A 24,560-nucleotide genomic window follows, 5' to 3' on the forward strand; every position below is an offset into this window, starting at 1 on the left:
CCATGAGTGGGAGGAGGGGGAGTGAGGAAAATTCTCCATCCAGATTCCATTCTGACCCAGGGAGGAGGCGGGGACTGCAGGAAGGTCCTGGTGTGCAGGTAGGACTCAGCATCTGTTCACCCCCACCAGGTGTTTATCTCTGTGGATGACCTGGAGCCCCCAGGGTCCCAGGGCCCGGAAGATTCTCCACCAAAGCTGGAGCAAGAGCCAGGAGCAGGGAGCCCGGGCACTGCCGCGGTGGAGCAGCAGCAGTCCGTAGAGTTCGACTCTCCAGACTCAGGGCTGCCGTCCTCCCGCAACTACTCTGTGGCCTCGGGCATCCAGTCGAGCCTGGACGAGGGGCAGAGTGTGGGCTTCGAAGAGGATGGTGGTGTGGAGGAAGGCTCCGATGGGCCTGTCCCTGCAGCTCACACTGCCAGGCCCCAAGAGCCCAGCCAGGAGAAGGATCCACAGGCCAGCGAGCTGGAGGCAGGAGAGGACCTGGTGGCTGTGTGCGCTGCTGCCTACACTGTATGTGGAGAGTCCCTGGGCACTGTTCCCAGCTGGCCCCAGAGGTCCTTCTGACGTCCCAGAGCTTGGGGATGGCATGGCAGGGTGGATGTTGGGGTGCTCTGACTATCCTGGAGAAGAGCTCTGAGCTCTTCTCTGCACAACTCCAGAGGACGCTGTTCTCAGCTTCCCTGGGTGCCCTGTCTTGTTGCCTGTCTTTGAGTACATGGGACAGGCTGGCAAGTCTCACCCCTGAGGGCCTTCCATTCTTCCAGATAGAATTACTGGACACCGTAGCCTTAAATCTGCACCGCATAGACAAGGATGTGCAGAGATGTGACCGCAACTACTGGTACTTCACACCCCCAAACCTCGAGAGGCTCAGAGACATCATGTGCAGGTGCCTTTGTGGGGCAGGGCTCGGGGGAGGCAGGGACCCCAGCCCCACCACAGCTGCCGTCAGTTGCTGTGTGCAGTGTTAGGTCTAGAAGGTGCCATGTTCCTCGCTCCTGGACCTGGCTCGCACTCGGCCCCTGCTGTCTGGAATGCTTTCCTCCTGTGGCCCCTCACCCTACCACCTGCATTTTCAGGGGTCTCTTAGATCCCAGCTTTGACCACACTCCCAGGAAGCCTCATGTGGTTTCCTTCCTCTGCCCTATATTCCAAGCCTCAATGGCCTCTTGTCTCTTTCCCTGAGTGCCTTGGGGGCAGGGGCGTGGGCTGCCCAGTGTGCCCCGGAGTGGGACCCACACCGAGTGCTCCAGGGTCATGGGAAGGCTGACTTTGGGGCCTGCTCAGAAGGCTGCTCGAGAGCCATCTCCCCAGGGTAGGGTCCCTGAAGGCAAGGGCCTGGGGCAGGGCCGCAGTAACTGTCCCTGCTTGCAGCTACGTGTGGGAGCACCTGGACGTGGGCTATGTGCAGGGCATGTGTGATCTGCTGGCACCTCTCCTGGTCATCCTTGACAATGGTGAGGGACGGGGTCATGGGAGTCCCCAGAATGTTACTGGGGTTGGGTGGACATGAGCTGGAGAGTCGGCCTGGTCTGGAAGGTGGGCATGGAAGCCAGCCCTGTCCTCAGTGGTCTGCCGCCCTGCCGGTCTAACTCTGATCCCCTCTCAGATCAGCTGGCCTACAGCTGCTTCAGCCACCTCATGAAGAGGATGAGCCAGAACTTCCCTAACGGAGGCGCCATGGACACCCACTTTGCCAACATGCGCTCCCTTATCCAGGTGAGCTCTGCATGAGGTGGGGCAGCCCAGGGCTTATCGCTCCACACAGGAGGCCAGGGGACGGTTCCAGAACCTTTACCTTCATAGCAAAGCATCATTTCTTTTATTAAAAAGCAATAAGAACCCATTGCTTTCACTATCACAAGTCGAGGAGTGAGGGTGTGTAGATTCCTGGAAGCCTCTACGTCTACAAGGAGTACAGCCCGAGAGCCTGGGGGAGGCTGAGCATGGGCACTGGGCCCCTGCGGGGAGAGAGTGGGGCTATGGGACAGTGGGGTGCAGGGCAGCATCCACGCTGACCTTCCTGGCCTGGAGGGTTGGAGGCCAGAGAAGCAGCTTCCAGTCATGCTCTCCCTCTCCCCCATCTAAGATCCTGGACTCAGAGCTCTTCGAGCTGATGCATCAGAATGGAGACTACACCCACTTCTACTTCTGTTATCGCTGGTTTCTGCTGGATTTCAAGAGAGGTAAGAAGAGGTCAGACCGTGAGGCAGTGGCAGACACCTCTTCCCCAGAGGCTCAGGTGTTCCATCCTAACAGCACTTGGGAACTCCCTGGGGGCTTTGGGAACCGGCCAGAGCCCTGGGCAGGGAGTTCTTCTAAGTTCCCTAGGTGATTCCCAAGTACAGTCGGGTGACGGTCACACCCTGACACGTAACAGTCTTCAGAGTTCTTTCAAAGCAGGTCTTCTCTGAGCTCCGAGAAGTAAGGCCTGGGGAAGGTGGAGCTGCCCTGAGGTCTGCAGGAGCCCATCTAGGGCAGCAGCCAAGGGGAGGGTGGGATCTTACTCTGAGGTACGAACTCCAGTCTAGCACCAGACTGCGTGAAATGGAGTCATCTGGGGCTTTGGCCCCTGTGCTGCCTCCCCAGCTGGCTCACCCAGAGGCCCGGTGGCTGTCTCTGGTGATGGACCGCCAGCCCTTTCCCGTCCCCAGAGCTGCTATACGAGGACGTGTTCGCTGTGTGGGAGGTGATTTGGGCGGCCAGACACATCTCCTCAGAGCACTTTGTCCTGTTCATCGCCCTGGCCCTGGTGGAGGCCTACCGAGAGATCATCCGCGACAACAACATGGACTTCACTGACATCATCAAGTTCTTCAACGGTATGAGTGGGTCCAGCCACCCTGACTGCCCCCAGCAGGGCTGTGGGGGCCCTGCTCCTGACCTGGGCGGAGCTGGCGGGTTCTTGCCCCAGGAGGAAACAGACTAGTCAGCCACAGGGCTCCTCCCAGCCTCCTGCCCTCTCTCTGGGCCACCCTTCAGTCATCCATGTTTCCCCCAGAATGGGCTGAGCGTCACGACGCCCAGGAGATACTGCGGATCGCCCGAGACCTCGTCCACAAGGTGCAGATGCTCATAGAGAACAAGTGAGGGCTGTGGCCAGGAGACAGAAACTGTGGAGAACCTGGGTACCGGGTCCCTGGGGTGCGGCAGGGGAGATGCCGGGGCAGCACAACACAGACTGCCCCAGTCCCAGCCCACCCTGCCTGCCCTGCTGTGTTGCTAACAAAGTGATTGTGAGCCTGGGATCTGACTCCAGGCAGTGCTGGCCTTGCTGAGTGGGTCAGGATCACAGCTGGGAGGGGAGGGGTCAGCCTCAGGAAGCAGCTGCCTTGGGGGATCACCTACTCTGCTCCCCTCTCAAACAACTGGGAACAGCCCCACTGCCACCTGCAGCCTCTGCCTGGACTGTTCCCCACTCTCTCGTGGGTCAACCTGGGACCCTGTAGGGTTGGGAGGGGCTGTCAGTGACTTGGGCCCCACCTAGCAAGAATTGCATGGGTCCAGGGGCTCCCAGCTGCATCTCTTCTGAGAGTGGCTTTCCAGCCCCTCCCTGGTGGGGCAGCCAGAGCAGCCAGCAGTTTGGGCACATGTCCCTGGTGCAGGAGACCAGGGCTGCCTTTCAGGAGATATGGGCCAGGGTGGGAGCAGCCCACCTTAGTAGCACTGCCACTGCCTTTGGCCACCTGAGGTGACTCCCACACACCCACACACCCTGTGAGGTGCACCCACGTGTGTCTACAGCCTCACTCCCCCCAACCCCCCAGCCCTGCTTTATGCATTAGATACATCCCTGACGATTGTGTAAAGCTCTTGCCAGCCAGGTGATCTGCCATGTGATGGGAGCACATGCTCTCCAGGGAACCCTAAGGTAATTCTGAAGGGAGGGGGAGGGACAGGACCTGCGGCTTTGAGGCAGCCCCTTGCCAGTCTCAGGCATCTACTGAGTCCCTGGGGCCAACCTTCCTTGTGCTTCTCGGAAGGTGGATAGGCCTAGGGGCTCAGAACCCCTCCTGGAGGAGCCACACAGCCAGGAAGGGCGCAGCTCCTAACCCAAGGCCCAGGCATGTTGCTTGCTCTGTCATCCTCATCCCCCCCACCCCCCAACTCATGCTGGCTAGATCTTGCCCTGGGATCTGGAGGCCACGCCTGGGCCGTGGCTGCCAGCAATCATCAACAGCTGGCAGGCTTCCTGCACTTGAGAAACTCGAAAGGGCCCAGCAGCCCTTCTGCATCCAGCAAGCACAGCCTTCCTGGCCCGCCCCTGCCCCGGGGCGCTGCACGGCCTGTTTGGGGGCCAGCCCACCCCCTTGCCCACCCCCCGTCATCCATGACTCCTTGGCCTCCACCAAGCACGGGTGGCCGTCGTATGCCTGCCTTAGTGACTCAGTGGTTTTGTGAGGAGCAGAGTGTGTCTGTTTTCTGGCTCAGAAACTATACTCCAGTGTAACCCACCAATAAATACAGCATTTGGCAACACTTGAGGCTCCGGGGGCTGTGTGTGGGACAGGCCCAGGACACGGAGTGACTGTGTTGGGGAATTCTGTAAGCTCTACAGTCAGTAGAGAGCCAGCCCCCAAGGTAAGGTTGGCAAAATGGGAACCAAGGTCTGCAGGAGAGGGGTGCTCTGGAAGGCAGAGCGATGGCCAGAACAGTGGCCCCTGGGCTGTGATGAGCAGATCCCTGCTCCCCAACCCGGGCTGCAGTGTCTTCAGGGGCCTCCTGGCCCCTCCAGCCAGTGAGGAAGGACCCTGTCCTGCTGACCATGACTCCTGGGTCAGGAAGGGCCGGGCAAGCCTGACTAGTAACAGATCCCACCTCTCCAGCCTGCCCCCATCCATGTCACTGCTCACATCACACACGGCTCCAGGTGAAGGACTTCCACATGTTTCCTGGTTCTGGGCATTAAGAGCTCTTTCTTTAATGATTTATTTATTCGAAAAGCACAGTTACGGAATGGGTGGGGGGCGATCTTCCATCTGCTAGTTCACTCCCCACATGGCTGACAACAGCCTGAGCTGGGCTAATCTAAAGCCTGGAGCTTCTTCCGGGTTGGGTCTCCCATGTGGGTGCAGGGGTCAAAGCACTATGGGCCTTCCTCCACCGCTTTAGCAGGGAGCTGGATCCGAAGTGGGGCAGCCGGGACAGGAACCAGCACCCATGTGGGAAAGTAGATGGCGGTTTTACCCACTACACCACAGTGCCAGCCCCAGCATTAAGGCCTCTGTTGACTGTAGAACTCACCATCCCAGGGGACTTGCTCCCTGGAGAGTTGTCTGTCTTCATTCACAGAGCAGGAGCTTGGAAATGGCAGTGACTGGATCCATCCTTGAGATTTTTGTTTCCCGTTATCCTGGCCACAGGCCCCTCCCATCCAGGCTCCAGCTGAGGCGGGGGCTTCCACCTACCCTTAAGATGTATTGATAGGCCGGCGCCACGGCTCAATAGGCTAATCCTCCGCCTTGCTGCGCTGGCACACCGGGTTCTAGTCCCAGTCGCCCCTCTTCCAGGCCAGCTCTCTGCTGTGGCCAGGGAGTGTAGTGGAGGATGGCCCAAGTACTTGGGCCCTGCACCCCATGGGAGACCAGGAGAAGCACCTGGCTCCTGCCATCGGATCAGTGCGGTGCGCCGGCTGCAGCGCACCGGCCGCAACAGCCATTGGAGGGTGAACCAACGGCAAAGGAAGACCTTTCTCTCTCTCTCACTGTCCACTCTGCCTGTCAAAAAAAAAAAAAAGATGTAGTGATAGCCTTCAGAGAACAGTGGGCCATCACCACCAGAGCAGCCAGAGGCTTCAGCTGTGTCCCCGATGCTGGACACCACATGGGCCACCAGGAAGGGTTAGCCCTAGCCCTAGCCCTTCCCCGAGATGGTGCCAGTGGGCCACTGGAGGTGACCCAGCCGTTCCTAGAACTACCAGTAGAGGGAGCGCACACCTCACAAGTGAAAGGACCAGTGCTTCCATAGCAGTGAGGACGATCACCCTCCATCAGAGAACAAGTCAGACATTTGTGGCTACCACGCCCTCCCTCAAGGGTAACCACCCCACACCTATCCCTGGAAGAAAAGCGTCCCAGTCCCCTTTGCTAGGGCTGGAGTTGGACAGGTGTGGTGAGGGAGTAGCAGTGACAAGCAGCAGCCTGGCATATACCTGGGCCCAGCTCCCTGTTCCCTGCCTCCACCCTCTCCCCACTGCCAAGGGGCTGCTTCCCCTGCACTGGGGACAGATACCTCTGTGGGGACGAAGGTCTTCCAGGTCCAGCTGAGACAGGGTTCTTTGGCCTCTGACCTCCAGCCTCTTTTCCTTCTTGTTCTTTTCCTTGAATGACAGCTGCCCATGTGCTCCTGACCATAACTCTGAGTGGCTTTTCAGGAAGCCTCGCCCTCTGTGCCCAGGTCCCAGGGCTGTTCCCCTCTACCTTGTGCACCCGATCTCAGGTTCCAGCACAGGCGCTGCGGCAAAGATGGCAAATGCTAGGGCAAGAAGTGTCCTGAGTGACGGCTGCAATGCCAACAAGGGCCCGGCTAGCTGCGCGACCTTCACAAGTCACTGGGCCACCTCAAACCTGTTCCTTATCTGCCGGAAAGGGAGCAGGGCTAGTTCTTGGCTTTATTTACTTCGCTGGGCTGTTGTTAAAAGATGAAACAAGATAATGTTTGTGGAAATGGCTTGAAGGAAGTATAAAACACTGCAGCCAGAGTACAAGGAAGAGGACTGCAGTTTGAGAACTTGAGGCTTAAGGATCAAACTGGACATTAGAACCATCCAACCTGGAACACCAAAGTGGAGGACAGGTGCCCCTGCTGCTTCAGGCTGGAGTCTTTCTCTACAGGGCGCCACCTCCTTCTGCAATAAAAGGCACCAGACGCTGCAGGCTGGCAGCTCCGTCTCAGGTTTCAGTGCAGGTTTATTTCAGTTTTATATTTTATTCCAGGCAAGTGCTTATTACATGGGTAGTATTCATGTCTCAATACCTAAAGTCTTGGAGCATGAACAGCCACTAGAATACAGTTCAATAGTAAAAATACAATATGTACAAAATTAGGGTTTTTGTAGTCTTTTTTCCCCCCACACAGCAGATGTATCCAAACACATAAAAATCTCTACATCTGGGGTCACTACGTTCATATTTCAGGAAACGGAGACACAGGGACCGAGTCCTCACTGTAAACGAGGGCCGCCTCCTTGGGGACTGGGGATGGGACCCTGGGATGGGGGGAGAAGCTGTTCCTGGAGAGAGCCCGGGGTCACGGTGACCCCCCAATTACCCTCCAGGCATTCCCTGCCCTTCTTTGGCCCCCCAAGGAACCAACCTCCCCTTGTCCCCGAGGTAAGAACTCCCAGCCAGTGAGCCACTCTAAACATCAACAGGTAAAACACGCATGAGAGGTAAGATGTGTGTGTGTACATGTGTGTGTGTTGTGTGTCCCAGGCTGGAAGGACTAAGGAGGGAAGGCGCAGGCAGTCCCACTGGACAAGGCCAGGTGGCCCGAGCACTCTCAAAGGGGAGATGCCCAGGGAAGGGCTGGGTGGTGGCTGCCCGCTAGGGCACACAGCGTCACAGCGTTCACCAACAATGACAACACAACAGCAACAACACCCATCATCACCAATCTGGACATAGTCATTCGGCACTAATCTGGAGGCCCCCACTACTGGGGGCGGGGGGGGGGAGAGGGGTGGCGGGTGGATGATGAGGTATCTGCTGGCCCGAGGGGGCGCCTGGCTGCCGCCACAGCTTCAGCTCTGGAACTGGCCTCAGGATCAGTGGGGAGGTGGCAGGCTTGCGGGGGTGGGCTGGGCACACACAGGGCCACCAGGGCTGCTCAGCCTGCCCCAGACTCCACTCTTGCCATTGTCACAATGGGAACAGCCCCCTAGAGCAAGGGTGTCAGTGGAGGAGGGGGCAGCAAGCTTGGGGGGGGGGGGCCTGCTACGCCAGAGGGGTGGGGAGACAGCTCCCACTGCAGGCTGTCCTTGCCCCACCCACCAGGAGAGGCAACAGACAGAGGAGTCCCCTGGACAGGAAGGGGGTGAAAAGCAGTCCTGACTCAGAAGGAGCTACTCAAGAACTTTGTGCTGGCTGCCTGGGGGCCAGCTGGTGGACACAAACTTCACACCTGGGGCCACTCGCTCGCGCCCCACCCTGAAAGGCCACTGGTGAGTGTGTGTCCCGGTGGGGAGCTGAGTGTGCACATGCGCGTGTAACTGAGTGTGTGTCTGACACAAGGCCACTTGTAATAAATATCCACATAGAAAGAGAAGCCGAAGCAGTCTGCGTGGGCAGAGACTGGGAAAGCAGCATCCTCCAGACAGGCCCCCTCGCTCCCCAAGCCCAGGCTCGGCCACGCCCTCTCTCGGAGGGAGGGGTGGCACCCTCAGAACTGCCCGCTGGAGAAGTGGGGTGTTCTGGGGGAGGAATGACAGAGGCAGAGGTTGGAGCTGGAGTAGGAGCAGCAGCCTCTGAGGCCCTGGATCCCCTACTCTGGGCCTGCTCCTTTCTCAATGAACCCCCAGGGCCCATCTGGGGGTGGGGGTGAGGGTATGTGTGCGCACAGGGTTTTGGCCAAGCTCCTGGATCTAACTTCCTAATGCCTCAACAAGGTGGCTCCTAAAACCAAGACCAGATGCTGGTCTAGGTCTCCCCCGTTGCAGGAGGCACCCAAGTCCACAGACACCCAGGCCCACCTATCCCTTGAGGGAGCACACAGCACCGAGCCAGGATCATGGAACCCTGCTGCCTTCAGAAGTCGGGAGCCAAACCCAGGGATGGGGACACAGTGACCCTCCTCCCAGGCCAGACCCAGGCTGCAGGGATGCGGTGGGAGGCAGGGCAGGGCAGCCAAGTCCTTCCTTCCCCACACCCAGCCCTTCCTGAAGGTCAAGAGGCCGAAGCAGGGGGCAGCCCTTCTTGGGCTTAGTTTACTGCCGGGAGAGTCACTCTCAACAGTTTCTACCATGAGGACTCACAGCGACTACAGCGGAGTCCCACGGCCCCAGGCTGGGCACCCACCAACGGCAGAGGCTCCCCAGGAGCCGCCACCTATGCCGAGGGAAGGACCCCCAGCCGCCAGAGCTTCCTGGACTGAGTGGCTTTGGCCCTGCCCCTCCCCCTTTCCCTTCTGAAGGCCTGGGCAAACACTGAGGCTGGGGCGGGAGGCCGGGCTCGGCCGCCTCACAAGACGGCAATAGCAGCAGCAGCAGCAGCAGCACGAGAAAGCAGGCAGGGCAGGGAGAAGTCAGAGATCACCAAGTCCGCTCCGCACTGACTGCAGGGAAGGGTGGGGAGCGGGAACGGCGTTGTGGGTGGCACCCGGCCCAACCAGGTGGCAGGTTCACCAGAGCGTCCTCATCAGTCATTTCATCAGGTCCTAGCACGGCGGGTTCACCCCTGCCCTGCGCCCAACTCCTGGGGGGGGCCCCTCCCTCCCCTGGCTCAGAGTCTCTGCACCCCCTTCCCCTAGGAGGCCTGGGGGTGGGCGTGGATGGGGCGGGCCTGGGCCTGGCTGGAATGTATGGAGCTGGTGGGTGGGAGAGTGGAGAGCAGTGCCCTCCCCCGCCCCCTCTGGGGGCCTCTGAGCAGCCTGATTCTCAAGCCAGCTTGAGCGTGCTGACCGGGAAGGAGGGCATGGTGACCATGGTCACAGGGTTGAGCACTGTCTGGCCCACCAGCTGGGGGTGGTGCACCACCTGGGCCCCCACGGCTGGCTTCGCCATGACTGTGGCTGGGGGCCCCAGCCCAGCTGTGCCGTTCACTTGCTGGTGTGAGAGGGTGTGGGCGATGTGGCTCACCGCCACCGGCTGGCTCACCGCCACGGGCTGCGGGTACAAGGGCAGCTGGGAGCCGAGGTGAGCCACGTGGTTGAGGGTGGCAGGGTGCACTGTGATGTGGCCGATGGGGGGCGTGGCGGGCGCCAGCTGCACAGCAGGGCTGGGGGCTGAGGGGGCGATGTGGGCGATGTGCTTGCCGCCTGGCCCCTGGAGCACGTGGTTCACAGTCTGGATGACTGAGGCATGGGTGGTGGCCGTGTGGGCGATGACCGTGGAGCCTCCCCCAGCTGTGGCCACCAGATGGGCTGGAGCTGGCACCAGTGTCTGGGCCGGGGCAGGGGCGGCCGGTGGGGGAGGAGGGGCTGGGAGAGGGGTCTTCTGCTGTGGCGGAGGTGGCGGCTGCACAGGGAGGTGGGCAGGGGACAGGGCCACCGGGTGGGGGTGGGGCGGCAGAGGTGCAGGGGCAGTGCTGGTGGGCGGCAGTGCAGACTTCAGCAGCTCTGGCTGAGGACGATGGCTCAGCTTAGGTTGGCCCAGGCCTGCCCGGTCCTCCTCCATGTCCTCGTCTATGTTGTCCTCACCCTCTGTGGGGAACACCGAGCAGACAGCGGGTTAGAAACCAGTGGCTGCAGGCACGGAAAGCCAGGGGGTCTGGATCCATAATGGGGCTGGGGGGGGGCGGTCTTTGCTAGCAGTGAAAGCCTGGCTGAGCTGGCTGGAATCTGAGGTGCAGGGGATACCATCTGAGGGCAGGGGGCCAGCGCTCACCAGAGGCCGTGGAGGTGGACGCCTGGTCGTCCTCGGGTTGGCCCGTCTGCCGGAGCACACGGTCGATCTCCAGAACGTCCATCCACTGGCTCAGCTCGTGCTTGAGTTCCGCCAGCCGCTGCTGCGTGGCGATCTTCTCTCGCGCCAGCCGCTCCATCTCGTGCTCGTACTCCTTCTCCTTCCTCTTCAGGGACTGCGGGGCGGGGCCGGGACAGCAGGACACCCTGAGCAGCAGCTCCAGTGCCCAGCGTGCCACAAAACACCCCTCCCTGTCACATCAGCTGGCCCACAGGGACAAGTGTGTGCCACCAGGGCCCATGGAGACCACTTGGTGGGTGGGAGAGTGGAAGGCAGTGCCCTCCCTGCCCTCTGGGGGCCTCTGAGCAGCCTCATTCTCGAGCCAGCTTGAGCGTGCTGACCAGGAAGGAGGCCAAGGTTCTGCTGGGGGCGGTGGACTCAGGTGCACACCCAGGTCAGCCCCAACTCGAGTATGGGGCCCCTCGCCATACAGACCTCGCCCTGTGCTCCTCTTCAGAGGCCTCCACCACCAGTCACCCTGCTCTGTGACAGGCTACCCTCCTTAGAACCCATCCCCCAAAGACCCTGAACGGCACCACGCGTCTACCATTCACCTGGCTTTGTGAGCCCCTCCGTGGCCCATCCTGCACTCTGCCTCCATCTCGTCCCCAGCGCTGCTGGCTGTGCACCTCGCCTCTCCTCTGAGCTGGGGTACTGGCCCTGATGCCCGCCCAGGCCCCTGACATCACCCAGTTCACATGCTACACCCATCATTCCCCACAGCCTTGTCTGCAACCTTCCAAGAGTCCCCAGGCTGCCAACACCCCCAAACCTCTTCCACACATGCACCTAGGCTGCATGGGCGCTGAGAAATGGTTCCTGGGGTGCCCAATAGCTGAGTGCCCTCACGAGGCCTCTGTCCTTCCCCACGGCTTCCCCATGGGCCCTTCCCTGCAATGCTGATGCCACCCAGGTCCCTGAGAACATTAGGAGGGCACTCCCTTACCCAACCTGCTGCCGTCTCCCTGTCATTCCTCCAGGCCCCCACTGCAGCATCCCCGCGCACCAGACTTGTTAAAGGGCCAGCTCACAACCCATTTCTCAGCTCCCTCCCACACACCATCTTTCCTGGGCCTCCATGACCTCACAGCCCTCCCTGCTGGCTGTGGTGACCGCTACGTGGACCACACCATGCAGGTGCTCTTACCCTTCCTGACCTGCTCGTGAGCGCCTGGCTTCCGAGGTGGCCAGACACATCTAGGGCAGAGCCCACAGGCTCCTCCAGCCACCCTCTGATCCCTGACTGCCCCCAGTCTGCACTCCCCCACACCCTGTCTTTCCCAGCCTAAAGCCTCACCAGTACTGCCTCGGGCCTCAGCCCTTCTCAGCATCCATCCTACACGTTTTGTTAAAATAAAATCTTAAGGCGGCGCCACGGCTCACTTGGCTAATCCTCCGCCTGCGGCGCCGGCACCCCAGGTTCTAGTCCTGGTTGGGGCGCCGGATTCTGTTCCAGTTGCCCCTCTTCCAGGCCAGCTCTCTGCTGTGGCCCAGGAAGGCAGTGGAGGATGGCACAAGTCCTTGGGCTCTGCACCCGCATGGGAGACCAGGAGGAAGCACCTGGCTCCCGGCTTTGGATCGGCGCAGCGCGCCGGCCATAGCAGCCATTTGGGGGGTGAACCAACGGAAAAAAGACCTTTCTCTCTGTCTCTCTCTCTAACTCTGCCTGTCAAAAAATAAATAAATAAATAAAATATTAAAATGCTAATTTATTTAAAAAGCAGAGACACAGAGAGTCTATCTATTGATTCACTACCCAAATGCCCACACTGCCAGGGCTGGCCAGGCTGAAGCCAGGAGCCCGGGACTTTCTGATTCCCTCCCAATACATCCTGTCCACGCTCCCTGTCCAACCTGCACATGGGTATGCGGACTGCACCCAGGAAGTTCTTGTCTGCACCCTTGGTCCCTGTCCCCCCGCCAAGGCTTACGAGCCCAGGGCTAGGTGTGGAACCCGGTACCTCCCTGCCTGTCCCGTAGCTGCTCTCCCTCCCAGCACCCAATAGACTGGAGTGTCCTCCCCTCTCCCAGTACTCCCTAGGGGTAGTTCTGCCCACACTGCCAAAGCGTTTCCTGACTGGGCTCTGAACCCTGGCCCAAACCCTCCAGTGAAAGACACCTCAAGCCATGTGCCCAGAGAGAGCCTTGCTCTGGCCTGGCCTCATCTGTCACCCTGGCTTTGAGTGTAACCCTCATCTCCACTTCTCCCCATACTGCTGCCAGAAAGGTGGAGTGGGAAAGACCTGCTCTCCCCTTCACACCAGGCCCCGGGGAGTCAGCGCTCCTTCAACCTGGCTGCTGCCCCCTGGGCAGGGGCCTGCAGCCTGGGGCCTGGGAGCCAAGAACCAGGGGCCAAACCTCCTCTTCTCACCTAGTTCTGTTCTCCACCAGTCTACAGGCCCCAGAAACTTTCTCCTGACCCCAACTTCAGCCCACTGTGCTTCAAATTAAATCCATTTCCTTTTCCAACTACCTGGACACACCCTCCGGTCTCTGTCCACTTCACCATGGCTGTCTTCAGATGCTTCAGCCCCACCCCCCAGGGCACTCTGGAGTCTGGCTGGAGGCCTTCCTGCAGCTTCCACACCTGCTGTCCACACCCCCACAGGGCAACGCTCCCGACCATACTGTACTTCCAAAATGCACCCTGCTCCCTCCTCTTGGAGATGCGTGGGCCCCGCGCTGGGCTCTCTGCCCTCCACTGAGCCTGGCTCACTCTGATGACCTGCAGCTTCCCCAACTCCTCAGCACAGGGACTGCCACCCCTGTGTCTATTCCGCCCTCACAGCACGGAACCCTGCAAGTCTGCTTGTTTATAATCCACCACAAAACCAAACCCACGCAGACGGTCGGTGACCCACTTTTCTTTGCTCTGCACTGTATTCTTAGATCCAGGACCTGGCTAAAGCGAAACAGAGGGCTCAGTCTCGTGATCTCCGACTGCCTCTGCTTCCAATCAGGCACCAGGATCGTCCCACTACAGCCAGCCTGGCGTCCACCCCACTGCCTACTCGGCTTCATTCTGCGGCTTCCGTGTCTCAAAAATGCCTACTAAGTCCATGTTTGAACTGCTCTAACAATCATTTACAGAGGCGATCTCAATTAACCCTCCCAACATCCCCATGACGAACAATTATTTTCCTATTTAATATCCTATAGGAGAGTTAAGCCGGATATGCATAGAAAGCATCATAGCATGTGGGCTGAGATTTTCTCCAGACAGCACTGCAAAAGGACCAGTAACCTACACCCAAGCCCAAATTCTGCAAAAACTACTCCAGAAATAAGCCAGTCAGGCTCTCTCAGCCTCCTGCGGAGCCTCCGCAGCCCGGAGGCCCCGCCCCCCCGGAGCACGCGCGCACCCACGCGGACCGGCTTTGCTGCGTCACTGCCCGCCCGTCGCACCCTCCCCCCGCGCGCTCTGGGGCCCCGCCCCCGGCCGACCCGGCCAATCCGCGGCCTGGTCCCGCCCCTGCCGGCTGCCGGGAAGCAGCCTGGAGACGCGCCAGCCCCTCCCCCTCGGCCGGGCGGGCGGGCGGAAAGGCGCGCGATCGCGCGGGACAGGGAGGGCGCCGCGGCCGGGCGCCACGGCGAAGCGGTGCCTCCGCCCCCCGAGCGAGTCAGGCTCCGGTTACTTCAGGGCTGTGACCCCGCAGTCGAAGCCAGCCGGGGGAGGGGCGGCGCCCCGCCTCAGGCTCCTCGTTGGGCCGGCCCTCCTAGCCACTCCTCCCGCGGGGGCCGCGACGCCTCCCGGCACCCCAGAGCTCCCCGAGGGAGCCGACGGGGAGACCCCGAGGCTGCTCCCGCCCCCGCCCGCGACGCGGCAGGGAGCCCGAAGTCCCTCCCCTGCCCCAACGGCTCCGCGGAAGCCGGCCGAGGCCGCCCGCCCCATCCCCCACAGCCTCCCGGCGCGCGGAACCCTCCGCTGGTTTCCAGGGAAACCGAAACTCCGGCCGCCATGGCAACGGTCTTATCTGGCAGGGCCGGAGGGAGGGGGCGCGCGGCTCGGGGGCCCTGAGAGAGACCGTTGTATAAACCGAGAGGGAGGGAGGCGTAATGTGGTAAGGCTCGGTGGCCCTGGAGCTACTCATCACCCACGCAGACGGCCGCATTCCAACCCCAACCCGGGCCGTGGCTTCTCGGCGCGCGCGCCCAGAGGGCAGTAACCCGTTCAGGGGGCGCTTCAGGCCCGCGGTGAGACCGGAGACCACGCCCGGGGCCCCCTCCCACCCCCGCACGCAGGCTGAGTCCGCGGGGAGGCGCCCAGAAACGGGGTCGGCCTCGGGTTCCCCACGGAGCGAGACCGCAGAGCGCGCGTCGCGAGCCTCGGGGACGCCAGGGCGCGCGCGCGGGGGCCCAGGCGCGCGGCGCAGGGGAGGGAAGCGCCGCCGCCGCCCCGCGCACGCGCGCCCTCCGCCCGCCCCCTCCCGGGCAGGGAGCCCCACTGACGTCACCGGGCCATGTGCTCAGCGCCCGCGTGGAGGCGGGCGGGGGAGCCGGCGGAGCGGCAGGGCGGGGCGGGGCCGCAGCCGCAGCGAGGTGGGGAGGAAGCTGGCGCCCTGCGCGCGGCCGCTGCCCTCCCCCGTACCTGGATGTACCGCAGCGCCGTCCGAAGCACGCTCAGATTCGACGTCTTCTTGTCGTCCACGTTGGGGATGTTGCGCTTCAGGGTCTCAAAGCATTCCTTCAGATGGGCCCTCCTGGGGAGAGGGAGCGAGGGGTCAGCCAGCGCCGAGGGGCCTGGAGAGGCCTGGGCTGGGGCACGCACAGAGGGCAAGCCTGAGGGGACCAGGAGCGGGCGGGGCGGGCCCGGGGTCACACACCTGTTCTTCTCCAGTTTGTTGTGGACTTCTCTGGTTCCGATCCTGAAACCCAGGCAGACAGGAGGACGCATTAGGCGGCCTTCCGGACCTCCACCCCACCCCTACCCCACCGCCAATCCCCAAGAGCGGCAGGCTTTTTGTCCCCAACATTCTCTCTGTAGAAGCAGAGGTGGCAGATCCCCAGCCCCTGGAACCCTTCATCCCACACACCCAACCGCAAGGCCACAGGAGGGCTCCTGGGCCTCAGAGAAGCTGCCAGTGACCCCAGTCCTTATCCAAAGGGCCCACAATCCAATACTCGGGCTAAAGGCTTGGAAATGTCATAAACCAACCCCAGTGCTGCAGGGGTCAGAGGACATCAGCAGTTGACTCCCAGGCTAGAGACACAGTGAGAAGGCGGCGGGCAGGTGGGGCTGGCCTCTGGATGGCTAGCTTGGCAGGGCCCCTTCTCTTGCACGCTCCTCTCCAGCCCCCAGCCCCGACTGCCACCCCTCACTCACCCCCCGGGCCTCTTCTTCTGTTCGCTGGATTTGACTTCTTCAGCTGGTGCCAGCTTCAGGGTCCCGAGGGTGGTTGGGGGTGGCTGCTGGGGGGCCAGCTGAGGCTGGACGCCAGGGTGTGGTGCTATGGTCAGGATGGGTGTGGGCAGGGGCTGCAGAGGTTTGGGACTGCCGGTGGGTGGGACTGTGGTCTTTGAGTCAGGCAGCAGGGGTGTGGGAGTGGGCACCTGTGGCCTGGCGGGCAAGGGTGCTGGCTCCTTAATGCTGAGTCCAGGAGTGCCCACCAGGGCTGGCTGGCGAGGCGCCAGGGGCAGAGGCTGGGCTGGAGGTGGCAGTGGTGGGGGTGGGGGTAGCGCCTGAGGGGAGTTGGTCACTACAGGAATAGGAATGACAGTGAGTGGGGTGGGAGTGGCCAGTGGAGGAGGGGGTGCCGGCGGGGGTGCTGGGGGCGACAGAGGCAGTGGTGGCGCCTCCACGCGGGGCTCCTCCAGAGGCAGGGCATGGGCCAGCCTGGTCAGGCTACTGGTTTTCTTCTGCTCCTGCTCTCGTTCCCGCTCCAAGCGAAGCCGCTCCTGCTCCTCTATGCAGAGAACACGGGGAGGAGGGGGTGTCTCAGCAGGGCCAGTGGACCTGGGCCCCAGCCTCACCTGTCCTCTGGCCCTAAGCCATCCTTGGACCCCATCCCAGACAGCTCTCAGTGACCCCTGTGCCTGCCCCTGGGGGCTCACAGTCCAGGGCAGGGGGCAGGAGGACACACAATGACAGAACCACTCAGCGGGGTAAGGACCGGGTGGCCGGAAGGCCGAGCAGGGGCTGCCAGAGACCACGCAGCAGGCAGGGCAACTTGGAGGTGCAGGGGTGAGCAGGGAAGAGTCGGAAGCAACAGGGCTGCGGAGCTGGGCAGAGATGGGCACACAAAAGACTTCGGTAACCACAAGACAATGGAGGCTCCTTTGGAAGCCGGTATCTGCTGGAGGGCAAGCGGGGCCTTCGTCTCACAGACAGAAGCAATGAAACCCAGAGAGGCACAGTGACCCGCTGAGGGTCACACAGCAAATCTCCCGACGCTGTAGCGGATGCCCTGTACTTGCTGGGTCAACACCTCCTCACTAGGAGTCTTCTCACATCCATTCCCATCTGCCTGGGTGCTCGCAAGAGCCCACATCACAGGCACGCATTGCCCACTCCCAAGCTAGGGTTCAAGGCCTGCTTTCTTCAGCGAATCGCTCAACACACACACACACACTTGGCTCCCGCCTGCCCCTTCTCATGCTAGAACTCATTTCTCTCCAGCCCCTGCCCCCTGTGCCCACCATTTCCAGCACAAACTGGAGAAAGAGGTGGACAGAAGCTGGGCTTTTTCCTAGGGATCAGACAGGGCAAGAGCAGGCAGCTGCACCCTGCGTGCCCCTGGTCTGTAGCCCCCAGGCCAGCCCTCACCCTCTGCTGACTAACAGGCTGGGAGACACACCCCAAACAGGTGGGAGCGCATCACTGCCCCCCCACAAGTCTGACTGGCTCAGAGGCCCCAGCAGACCTGAGTCCTTAGGGCCCTCTGGCCAATCAACAACTTGAGAGTGAGCCAACCCTGCTCCCAGCCCCGCCCTGCTGCAAAGGAGAAGAGGCAAAGGAGGAAGTGGAGGGGGAAGGCCCGGAGGGGGGGCGCTCGGCGGTTTCCAGCAGTCCAAGGGCTAGCCAGTCAGGAGGCCTCTTCCGTGTCCCCCCTGGCCTGCAGGAAGGAGAAATGCCGGGCCTCCTCCCTCCCTGCCCCCGGCACAGGCATGCTGACAGCCACACAGAAAACCAGCTCTCTGCACTCCAGCTCCCCACAAACCACAATGGCACAGAAGCCAGCTGAGTTCCAGCTACAGAGCCCTTCTCAGGCCCAGCCGGGACACCCTGTCTGCTCTCCCACCCCGCTCCCTCCCTGCCCCCAAGGTGAGGTCCTCAAACTCAGGGCCCCACACAGCCCCATCTCCATTCCTTTGACTGACTTAAGACCCAAACTTTCATTAGCCTTAGGGCCACTGCTCCACCATACACAAGCAGAGGACAGACAGGGCCCCATGTCCCAAGCACAGGTGCTCTGAGAACCCAGACTGAAGTCAAACCCCGTATTCTCATATTTTATTTTTAAAAATTTATTTCTGCCTTACTTGAAAGGCAGAAAGAGACAAAGGGAGATCTTCCAACCACTGTTTCACTGCCTCCCAAAAGGCCCACAGCAGCCAGAGCAGGGCCAGGATGTAGCCAGAAGTCAGGAACTCAATCCGGGTCTCCCACACAGGTGGCAGGGGTTCAAGCAGCTGGACCACCACCTGCTGCCTCTGGGGTACACATTAGCAGGAATGGTGGACTGGAAGTGGAGCCAGGACTGAACCAGGCACTCCAATGTGGGATGCAGGTGACCCAAGCAGTGCCATAACCACTGAGCCACAGGCTCAACTCCAAGGCTCACCTAGGAGATAGCCACTTCCTCCTCACCTAGCCTCTTGCAGAGTCGGGCAGGTATACCTCACAGGTGCAGGGGAGGAAGAGCGCTGTGGGACCTAGGCCAGCATGGCACAGCTTGCCTGCTGCTGAAGAAGGGGGCATCTCAGGCCGATCTAGTGCATCAAAGATCTCTGCCCCCTCCCCTGCTCTGATTCCTTCCTGGGCCACTGCCTAAGAGGGGAAGCGAACTGGCAGTAGCCAGGGCCTCCCTCAGGAGCAACTTGTGTTCAGGCTCTTTCAAAGAGCACCCTGCTGTGTTCACAGTGCACACCCTCTCTCACATTCCCGCACCTTCCCTGGGTTTCCCCAGAGGCTGCCCCCAGAGAACTTATCAGTGATCCAGGGACCAAGGCTCTAGTCCCCAGTCAACAGCACAGACACTGTGCCCCCTGTGGTCCAGGGTCTCAGCAGCAAAGGGCTGGCCTTGAATCTGCACAGGACTGCTCCCCTTCTGTATGCCAGCTAACAGGGAGCCGGGCACAGCAGGCAGGACCAGGCTGAGACCAGCAGCAGTGTGTGTCAGGAGGGTTTGCACATCACAGCCAGCCCCTCCCATCCAAGCCAGTTCCATGGATGCTAGGAATGGCCAAGCCAGGTCTTCCTGATGAGCACCAGAATCAATGGCTTTATGCTCCTCTCTCTCTCTCAATCTCAGGTTCATCAAGTGCACAAGCCGTGTGATCTAGGTCAGGACACCCACCCTTGAGCCGGAAAGGGGGAAAGGACAAGGGGATTCCAGTTCAGCCAGCATGTTCACGTGCCACCCCCTTCTCTCCCTTTCTTCCTGTCCCAAGTCAGAGGACAGAGCCTCAGGTCGGAAAAGAAAATGAATTCTGGAGATTAAACTGTTGGGAGTGGGTCTGGTATGGGAGACCCAGCTCTCCAGCACCCACCCATCCCATAAGGCCCCTTGATCTGAGACACTGTGACAGGGCAGAGCTTTGCAAACTCCTTAAGAGAAAAGCTTTGCTGGGGCTCCTGGCAGCGCTGCACATGGCAATCCCTTCCACCTTCCTGGTCAGCTCTGGCCTCACTTACTAGGGAAAAGGCAGGAGGGATGGCAGTGGGGGGGTCTCCTTCCCTTCCCCCATGGCCACCCAGCCTTTGGAAAAGGCCAGGGTGAAGTGTGCATCTCCTGGGGGCAGTAGCAGGATCAGTCGTGTTCGCCCCCAGCACCACGCCTGGTGCACAAAAGGCGCTCTCCAGTTGCATTGTGTTGACGGTGGCAGCGGTGACTCCATCTCTTCAAACCCTGTGCACACTCCTCCCCCCACCACTGGGCCACAGACAGGAGCTCAGCGCCCCGCGTTGCCCACTGTCTGACCCGGCTAGGGACCCCAAAGACAAGGGGGCGGAGCGTGTCAGCGGATGTCCCAGCCCATCAGTTCCGCAAAATCCAAGCATCTGGGTCTCACATATCTCCAGTGACTCTTGACCTTGAGCGGCCGGGCGGCCAGCCGGAGCAGGCCTGCGGACCCACAGCGCCTCCGCCCCCTGCCCGTGCTCTGCTCTCGCTCTCACCGCCCCCCCCCCGCCCGCCGCAGCAGCACTGGCTGCGGGCGCGCGCGCACACAACACACACTACTACCTCCTGCATGACTCATCATTGAAGCAACAATAGACGGAGAGAAAGGAAAGGAGGGCGAAGCACTCTCCATCGCCAACAGCCAGGCCAAGAGGCTCTGGGGGTCAGGACTCCCCGGGACTGCACGCACACCACCCCCGGACTGTGGCGCTCCAACCAGAGGCCTCGGTCTCTGCAGCCCTGAGGTTAGGGACCACCACCAAGGGCGCACGGGGACAGCAGGCATTACGTCCTCGTCCTCGGCGCTTCTTGCTGCGGAGAGGGCGCCAGAGTTTGCCCCCTCCTCAGCCTGTCTGCTTCCACAGCGTGGTCAGGGGTGCTGCCGGGAAAGGCCTGGTGAGGACGTTGGGGGGTTGGGGATGGCAGTGAAAAGATGTTAGCTCTAAATGTTTTGTCAGCCTACGATTCTGAGGTATTCCCACAGCTTAGGATCAAAAACAGGAGGTTCGGGGCGAGAACCGACAGGTGGGCTAGCTCAGCTCCTGCTAAGCAGGGCAAAGGCCCGCCCCGGGTGGTGCCCAGCGGCCAGGGATGGGGCCCAACCCGGCGCAAGGCCCCTCGCCGGCCCCGCCCAGGCCCCGCCCCCGGCCGAGAGCGAGGCGGCTAGGAGGGGCCGGGCCGCGCCGTCCCCAGCGGGAGTGTCCCCCGTGCACGTGGTCGGGGGCGGGGTCCGTCCACGTCACCACCCGGTGTAACCAACGGGCTTGGAACGCTGGCACACGCAACATTCCAGCCGAGAGCGGGTTTGGAACGCGCAGACACGCCACATTCCACACCGGCTACGGCGGGGCGCAGCCAGGGGGGGCCGGGGCAGCCCCCCGCGCGCTGCCAGCCCTCCCGCCGACACCCGGGCAGCGCGGCCCGCACCCCAAGTCCTGACGCGCGACCCAGCCCAGCGCTGGGAGGCGGGGTCAGGCGGGGCTGGCCGGGATCATAAGACACGCGATGTCATTTCATTCTGCAAAGGCCGCCTCCGCCCCGAGCGGCGCGCCGACCTGCCGGGAGCGCCCCCCGCACCCTCCACGCGGGGCCGGGGAAGCCGGAGAGCCGCTCGGCGTAGAGTAATCCCCACCCCCACTCGTTACACACACGCCCACCCGTGCGCTCCACACACGCCCGTGTACACGACCGTCTGTCCGCTCGCCCCGAGGCTCCCAGCACACACGCCCGTGCACACTCGCACGCACACGCGTGTCTGCCACCCCCACGCACCGCCGTGCTCGCCCCAACCCCCCGGCTCACACGGCCTTGCCGTTACCGCGGACGCCGCCGGCCCGTGCGGCGGGAGCGCCCCGGGGCGCCCGGGGGCCGGAGGGGCGCCCGCAGGAGCGGGGTCCCTAGCTGCATGCTAATGAATTCATTAATTAATCTCGCTGCCAGACCTCTCCTCCTCGGGCGGCGCCCCCGGCCGGCAGCCGCGCGACGTCCGGCCCCGCAGGCCGCCCGGGCGGGGGCCGTGCCAGCGGTTCCGCGCGGGTTCGGAGGCCGGGGTCACTCGCCTCCCCTTCCCCGGAGCCCCAGGGGCCCTGCCCGGCCGCTCACCACGTGCTCTCTGTTGTTGCTGCGCTTGCCATTCCAGGAAGCGGGCCGCCTCCAGTAGCGTCTCTATGCTCATCGCGCCGAGAGCGGCCGGGGGCGCGCCGGGGCCGAGGCTGCGGCCCGCGAGCCAGGCACCGGTCAGGCTGGCGGGCAGGCGGGAGCGAGGGCTCACCTCCGGGGGGCGACAGGGCTGGGCGGCGCGGCGCACTCCGCGAGCGAGAACGGGGGAGCACGGGTGGAAAAAATCAATGTCTCCCAAAATATTTGCAAAATAGAAATTTGCAAATTTAAAAAAAAAATCGATGCAAAAAAAAAAAAAAAAAAGAGGCGGCACTGCCTCTCTGCTTCCCCGCCCTCTCTTCCTCCCTTCCGATGCCTCCCGCCCCGCAGCCCCCGGGAGTCCCGCCGACAAGAAAGGGCTTTGCAACAAGATGGCGAGGAGGCACCGACACACACAACAAGGGAAGGAGCCGCGCTGCCCCCGGCCGCCGCCCCCGCTACTACACCGGGGCCGCAGCCAAAGCCCGGACCGGAGCCCCCGCCCGCAGGGCCGCGGCGCCTCGCCGAGGAGGGGGCGGGGCCGGCGCTGGCCCCGCCCCGCAGCCGGCGCGCGCGCACGTGGCCGGGAGCGGGCCGGGGGGCTCCGCGCGCCGCGTGTCCGCTGTCCTGCCCCGCCCCGCGCGGCCGCGAGCCACAGGTTGACGGAGGGCTGCGTGCGCGGGGCGTTCGCGACGAGCTCGGTCTCCGCCGGAGGGGACACTCACGACTTCTGCGAGCTCCAGCAAGGGACACCTGCGGATGGCACGGGCTGGCCCGGCTCCCGGGGCCCCGCGCCCCGCCACCCGCCGGCTGTTGCAATTCCCCCGGGGCCCGCCCCTGGGCGGGGCTGGCGGCGGGAGCCCGGCGGAGGGGAGCGGAGCGCCGATCCGGCTCCGCGTCTTGCCGCCGTTCCTCCCCCCGCAGTGCGTTCGCATCCTATTAGGCGACGTCATCGGGCCGCGGGCCAATGGGCGGGCAGGACAACACGGCATGGAGCAGCTCCACATGGACACCCCGCGCCGCCAGCCCGCTGTTTAAAGGGCCAGCGTCCGAGGGGCCCGGCCGCGGTGCGGATGGGGCCGCGGGGTGGACGCCGCGGGGCACCCCGACGCGGGAGCCCCGCAGCTAAGCCCCGGCCTGCCCGTTCCGTTCCGCTACCCTGTCTCCGAAGTCGAGTCTCTCTTTGCTTTTCCTCAGCGCGCGTCTTTGTCCACGCGTGCCTGACACGGGTGGAGACGCCCACTGTGCCGCTCCAGAGGCCAGCCTTTGCTCCAGGGCCGCGGCCGGGCCCGTTCAGGGAGAAGCGCCCGCAGCCCGGGGCCGCGGGGGCGTGGCCCAGACCGGGAACAACAACGTGGAGGGCGGAAGCCCGGCCCCCCGGGCGACCGGGGCGGCGGGCGGGGCGCGGGCCGGAGCCGCGTTGGGCGCGAGGGCGTGGACCCGTGGACCCCGGGACCCCTTCGTGGCCGGCTGGCCCAGAGCCTCTCACAGGCAGATAAGGATGTTGAGGCCCAGGGACTGGACAGGACTTGTCTAAGGTCATTCAGCCCCTTGGGGAGGCGGAGAGCAGCCACTTCTGGGGTTAAAAAAAAAAAAAAAAAGGAAAAATCCAAACACCCAACAGGAAGTGGCGGCGGTACTTGGCATACTGTGACTGGGGCTACAACAGCAGTAGCAGGTTTCAGCTGAGCCCCGGCAGAGGCCACCCGGAGCGCACGGTGCCGCTGGGGTTGGCTGACCTGTCCTGGCCGGCTGAAGGCATATTTGGGGCGCCCTGGTGGATGTCCAGTGGTCAGCCTAGGCCCCTCCTTTGATAACCAGTCCCCGGATAGAGCGATGTGCTTTCAGGACCCCACCAGCATAGTCAGGAAGCATGCCGCCTCAGGGGTATCTTCCTGTTTCTCCCACTAGCTGGAGGAGAGCTGGTGTAGAAGGCCCACACAGGCCAACACTTGCTGGAACGGCCACAGTGCAACCCACAGAGCGAAAACCTGTACAGAAATCCCTGGAAGTCAGGAGTCCCGTGAACAGCAGCCTCTGATCTTGGCATATTTAACGCATCTGGGACTGAGTGTCCTGTGGATTTTGCTTATGGGCAGCGGGATGGAGTGGAAGGGGATCAGTTCTCCAGAGTGGGGTGGGCGCCCTGGTCCTGGGAGAGCTGCATCTGTGCTGGTCGGCACACAGCTTCCTTTAAGGTGTCTGCCACCTGCCACAAGTGAGCTGTGGCCTGGCCCCACTCCGTACGGAGAAAACAGCCTGGGGCTTTTTGTAAGGCAATATATAAGCTGGGCGTGGAGGCCAAATGGCCATGGCCGTAGACGGGTTCTCATTCTGTTGGGGGTCAGCACTGCCTTGTGCTCAGAGCCCCACCCAGCGTGCCTCTCTGCCTTCCCAGGTTGAATAGGCACTCACTCACTGGCTGGCCGACAGCAAGTGGACATCTATCTGAAAGGCAGGGTTCTGAAGAGCTTTTCCTGCAGGGGCGGAGAAGCGGGGGCTCCAAGTGGGGTGAGCCAGCCTCTCCTTGCCCCCAGTACCCCATCTGCTCGAGGGCTTAGTGGAGATGCTTGCTATTTAAAACAAACAGCCTTCCTGCCTTCACATGACCATGTTTATTTGGGTCACATGGGGACAGCAGCCAGGGGATGTTAGGCAGAAGCCAGGGCTTAGACAGGAGGCTTTTGGGGGGCCTGTTACTGCCTGCAGGAGTCTGAAGTTCTCATCCACCGAGGTTTTTGTAGTTGGAGAGTGGACAGTAGGGGTAGGAGACACCCATGGAAGGGGTGCAGTGAGTGGGGGAGCACAAAGCGGAGGGCTGTTCACCGTCTCAGTCCCAGCTTCCGCTCCCAAGGGGCCAGAGAGGGACGATTCGCTGGCAATTGTATTCACTCCAGGGAAAGAGGAGTCTTTCTGATGCTCCAGCAGAAGGGCCAGGCTGCTTTGGGGAATTCCCCAAAGGC

General features: G+C 62.3%; 2 protein-coding genes across 3 annotated transcripts in view; one reads left to right on the forward strand and one right to left on the reverse strand.

The window, feature by feature from the left end:
• Positions 1-4,472, forward strand: part of SGSM2 (small G protein signaling modulator 2) — a 43,562-nt gene extending 39,090 nt beyond the window's left edge. For both annotated transcript variants that reach the window (XM_062175707.1, XM_062175709.1), the window contains 7 exons: positions 130-510; positions 765-889; positions 1,375-1,457; positions 1,610-1,719; positions 2,090-2,186; positions 2,655-2,822; positions 3,002-4,472. In XM_062175707.1, coding sequence (XP_062031691.1) covers positions 130-510; positions 765-889; positions 1,375-1,457; positions 1,610-1,719; positions 2,090-2,186; positions 2,655-2,822; positions 3,002-3,090 — 1,053 coding nt within the window. In that variant the 3' untranslated portion in view covers positions 3,091-4,472. The remainder of the gene's footprint in view (positions 1-129; positions 511-764; positions 890-1,374; positions 1,458-1,609; positions 1,720-2,089; positions 2,187-2,654; positions 2,823-3,001) is intronic.
• A 2,412-nt stretch (positions 4,473-6,884) lies between these two features.
• Positions 6,885-22,015, reverse strand: MNT (MAX network transcriptional repressor). The gene is made up of 6 exons (XM_062216114.1): positions 21,562-22,015; positions 15,942-16,521; positions 15,442-15,483; positions 15,207-15,318; positions 10,541-10,733; positions 6,885-10,356 (listed from the first exon to the last, which is right to left on the reverse strand). Exons 1-6 carry the CDS (start codon positions 21,632-21,634, stop codon positions 9,593-9,595), a joined length of 1,764 nt encoding a protein of 587 aa, XP_062072098.1. The 5' UTR covers positions 21,635-22,015; the 3' UTR covers positions 6,885-9,592.
• Positions 22,016-24,560: the final 2,545 nt, after the last annotated feature.

Source organism: Lepus europaeus, chromosome 18 (genome assembly GCF_033115175.1).
Source record: "Lepus europaeus isolate LE1 chromosome 18, mLepTim1.pri, whole genome shotgun sequence".
Classification (NCBI taxonomy): domain Eukaryota; kingdom Metazoa; phylum Chordata; class Mammalia; order Lagomorpha; family Leporidae; genus Lepus; species Lepus europaeus.

Coding starts and splice junctions, on each gene's coding strand:
- MNT (XM_062216114.1), bottom strand. CDS start 21,634: ATGAGCATAGAGACGCTACTGGAGGCGGCCCGCTTCCTGGAATGGCAA. Junction 16,522..21,561: donor GCAACAACAGAGAGCACGTG/GTGAGCGGCCGG, acceptor TTCTCTGCATAG/AGGAGCAGGAGCGGCTTCGC. Junction 10,734..15,206: donor CGGCGCTGCGGTACATCCAG/GTACGGGGGAGG, acceptor CCCGCCCCGCAG/TCCCTGAAGAGGAAGGAGAA.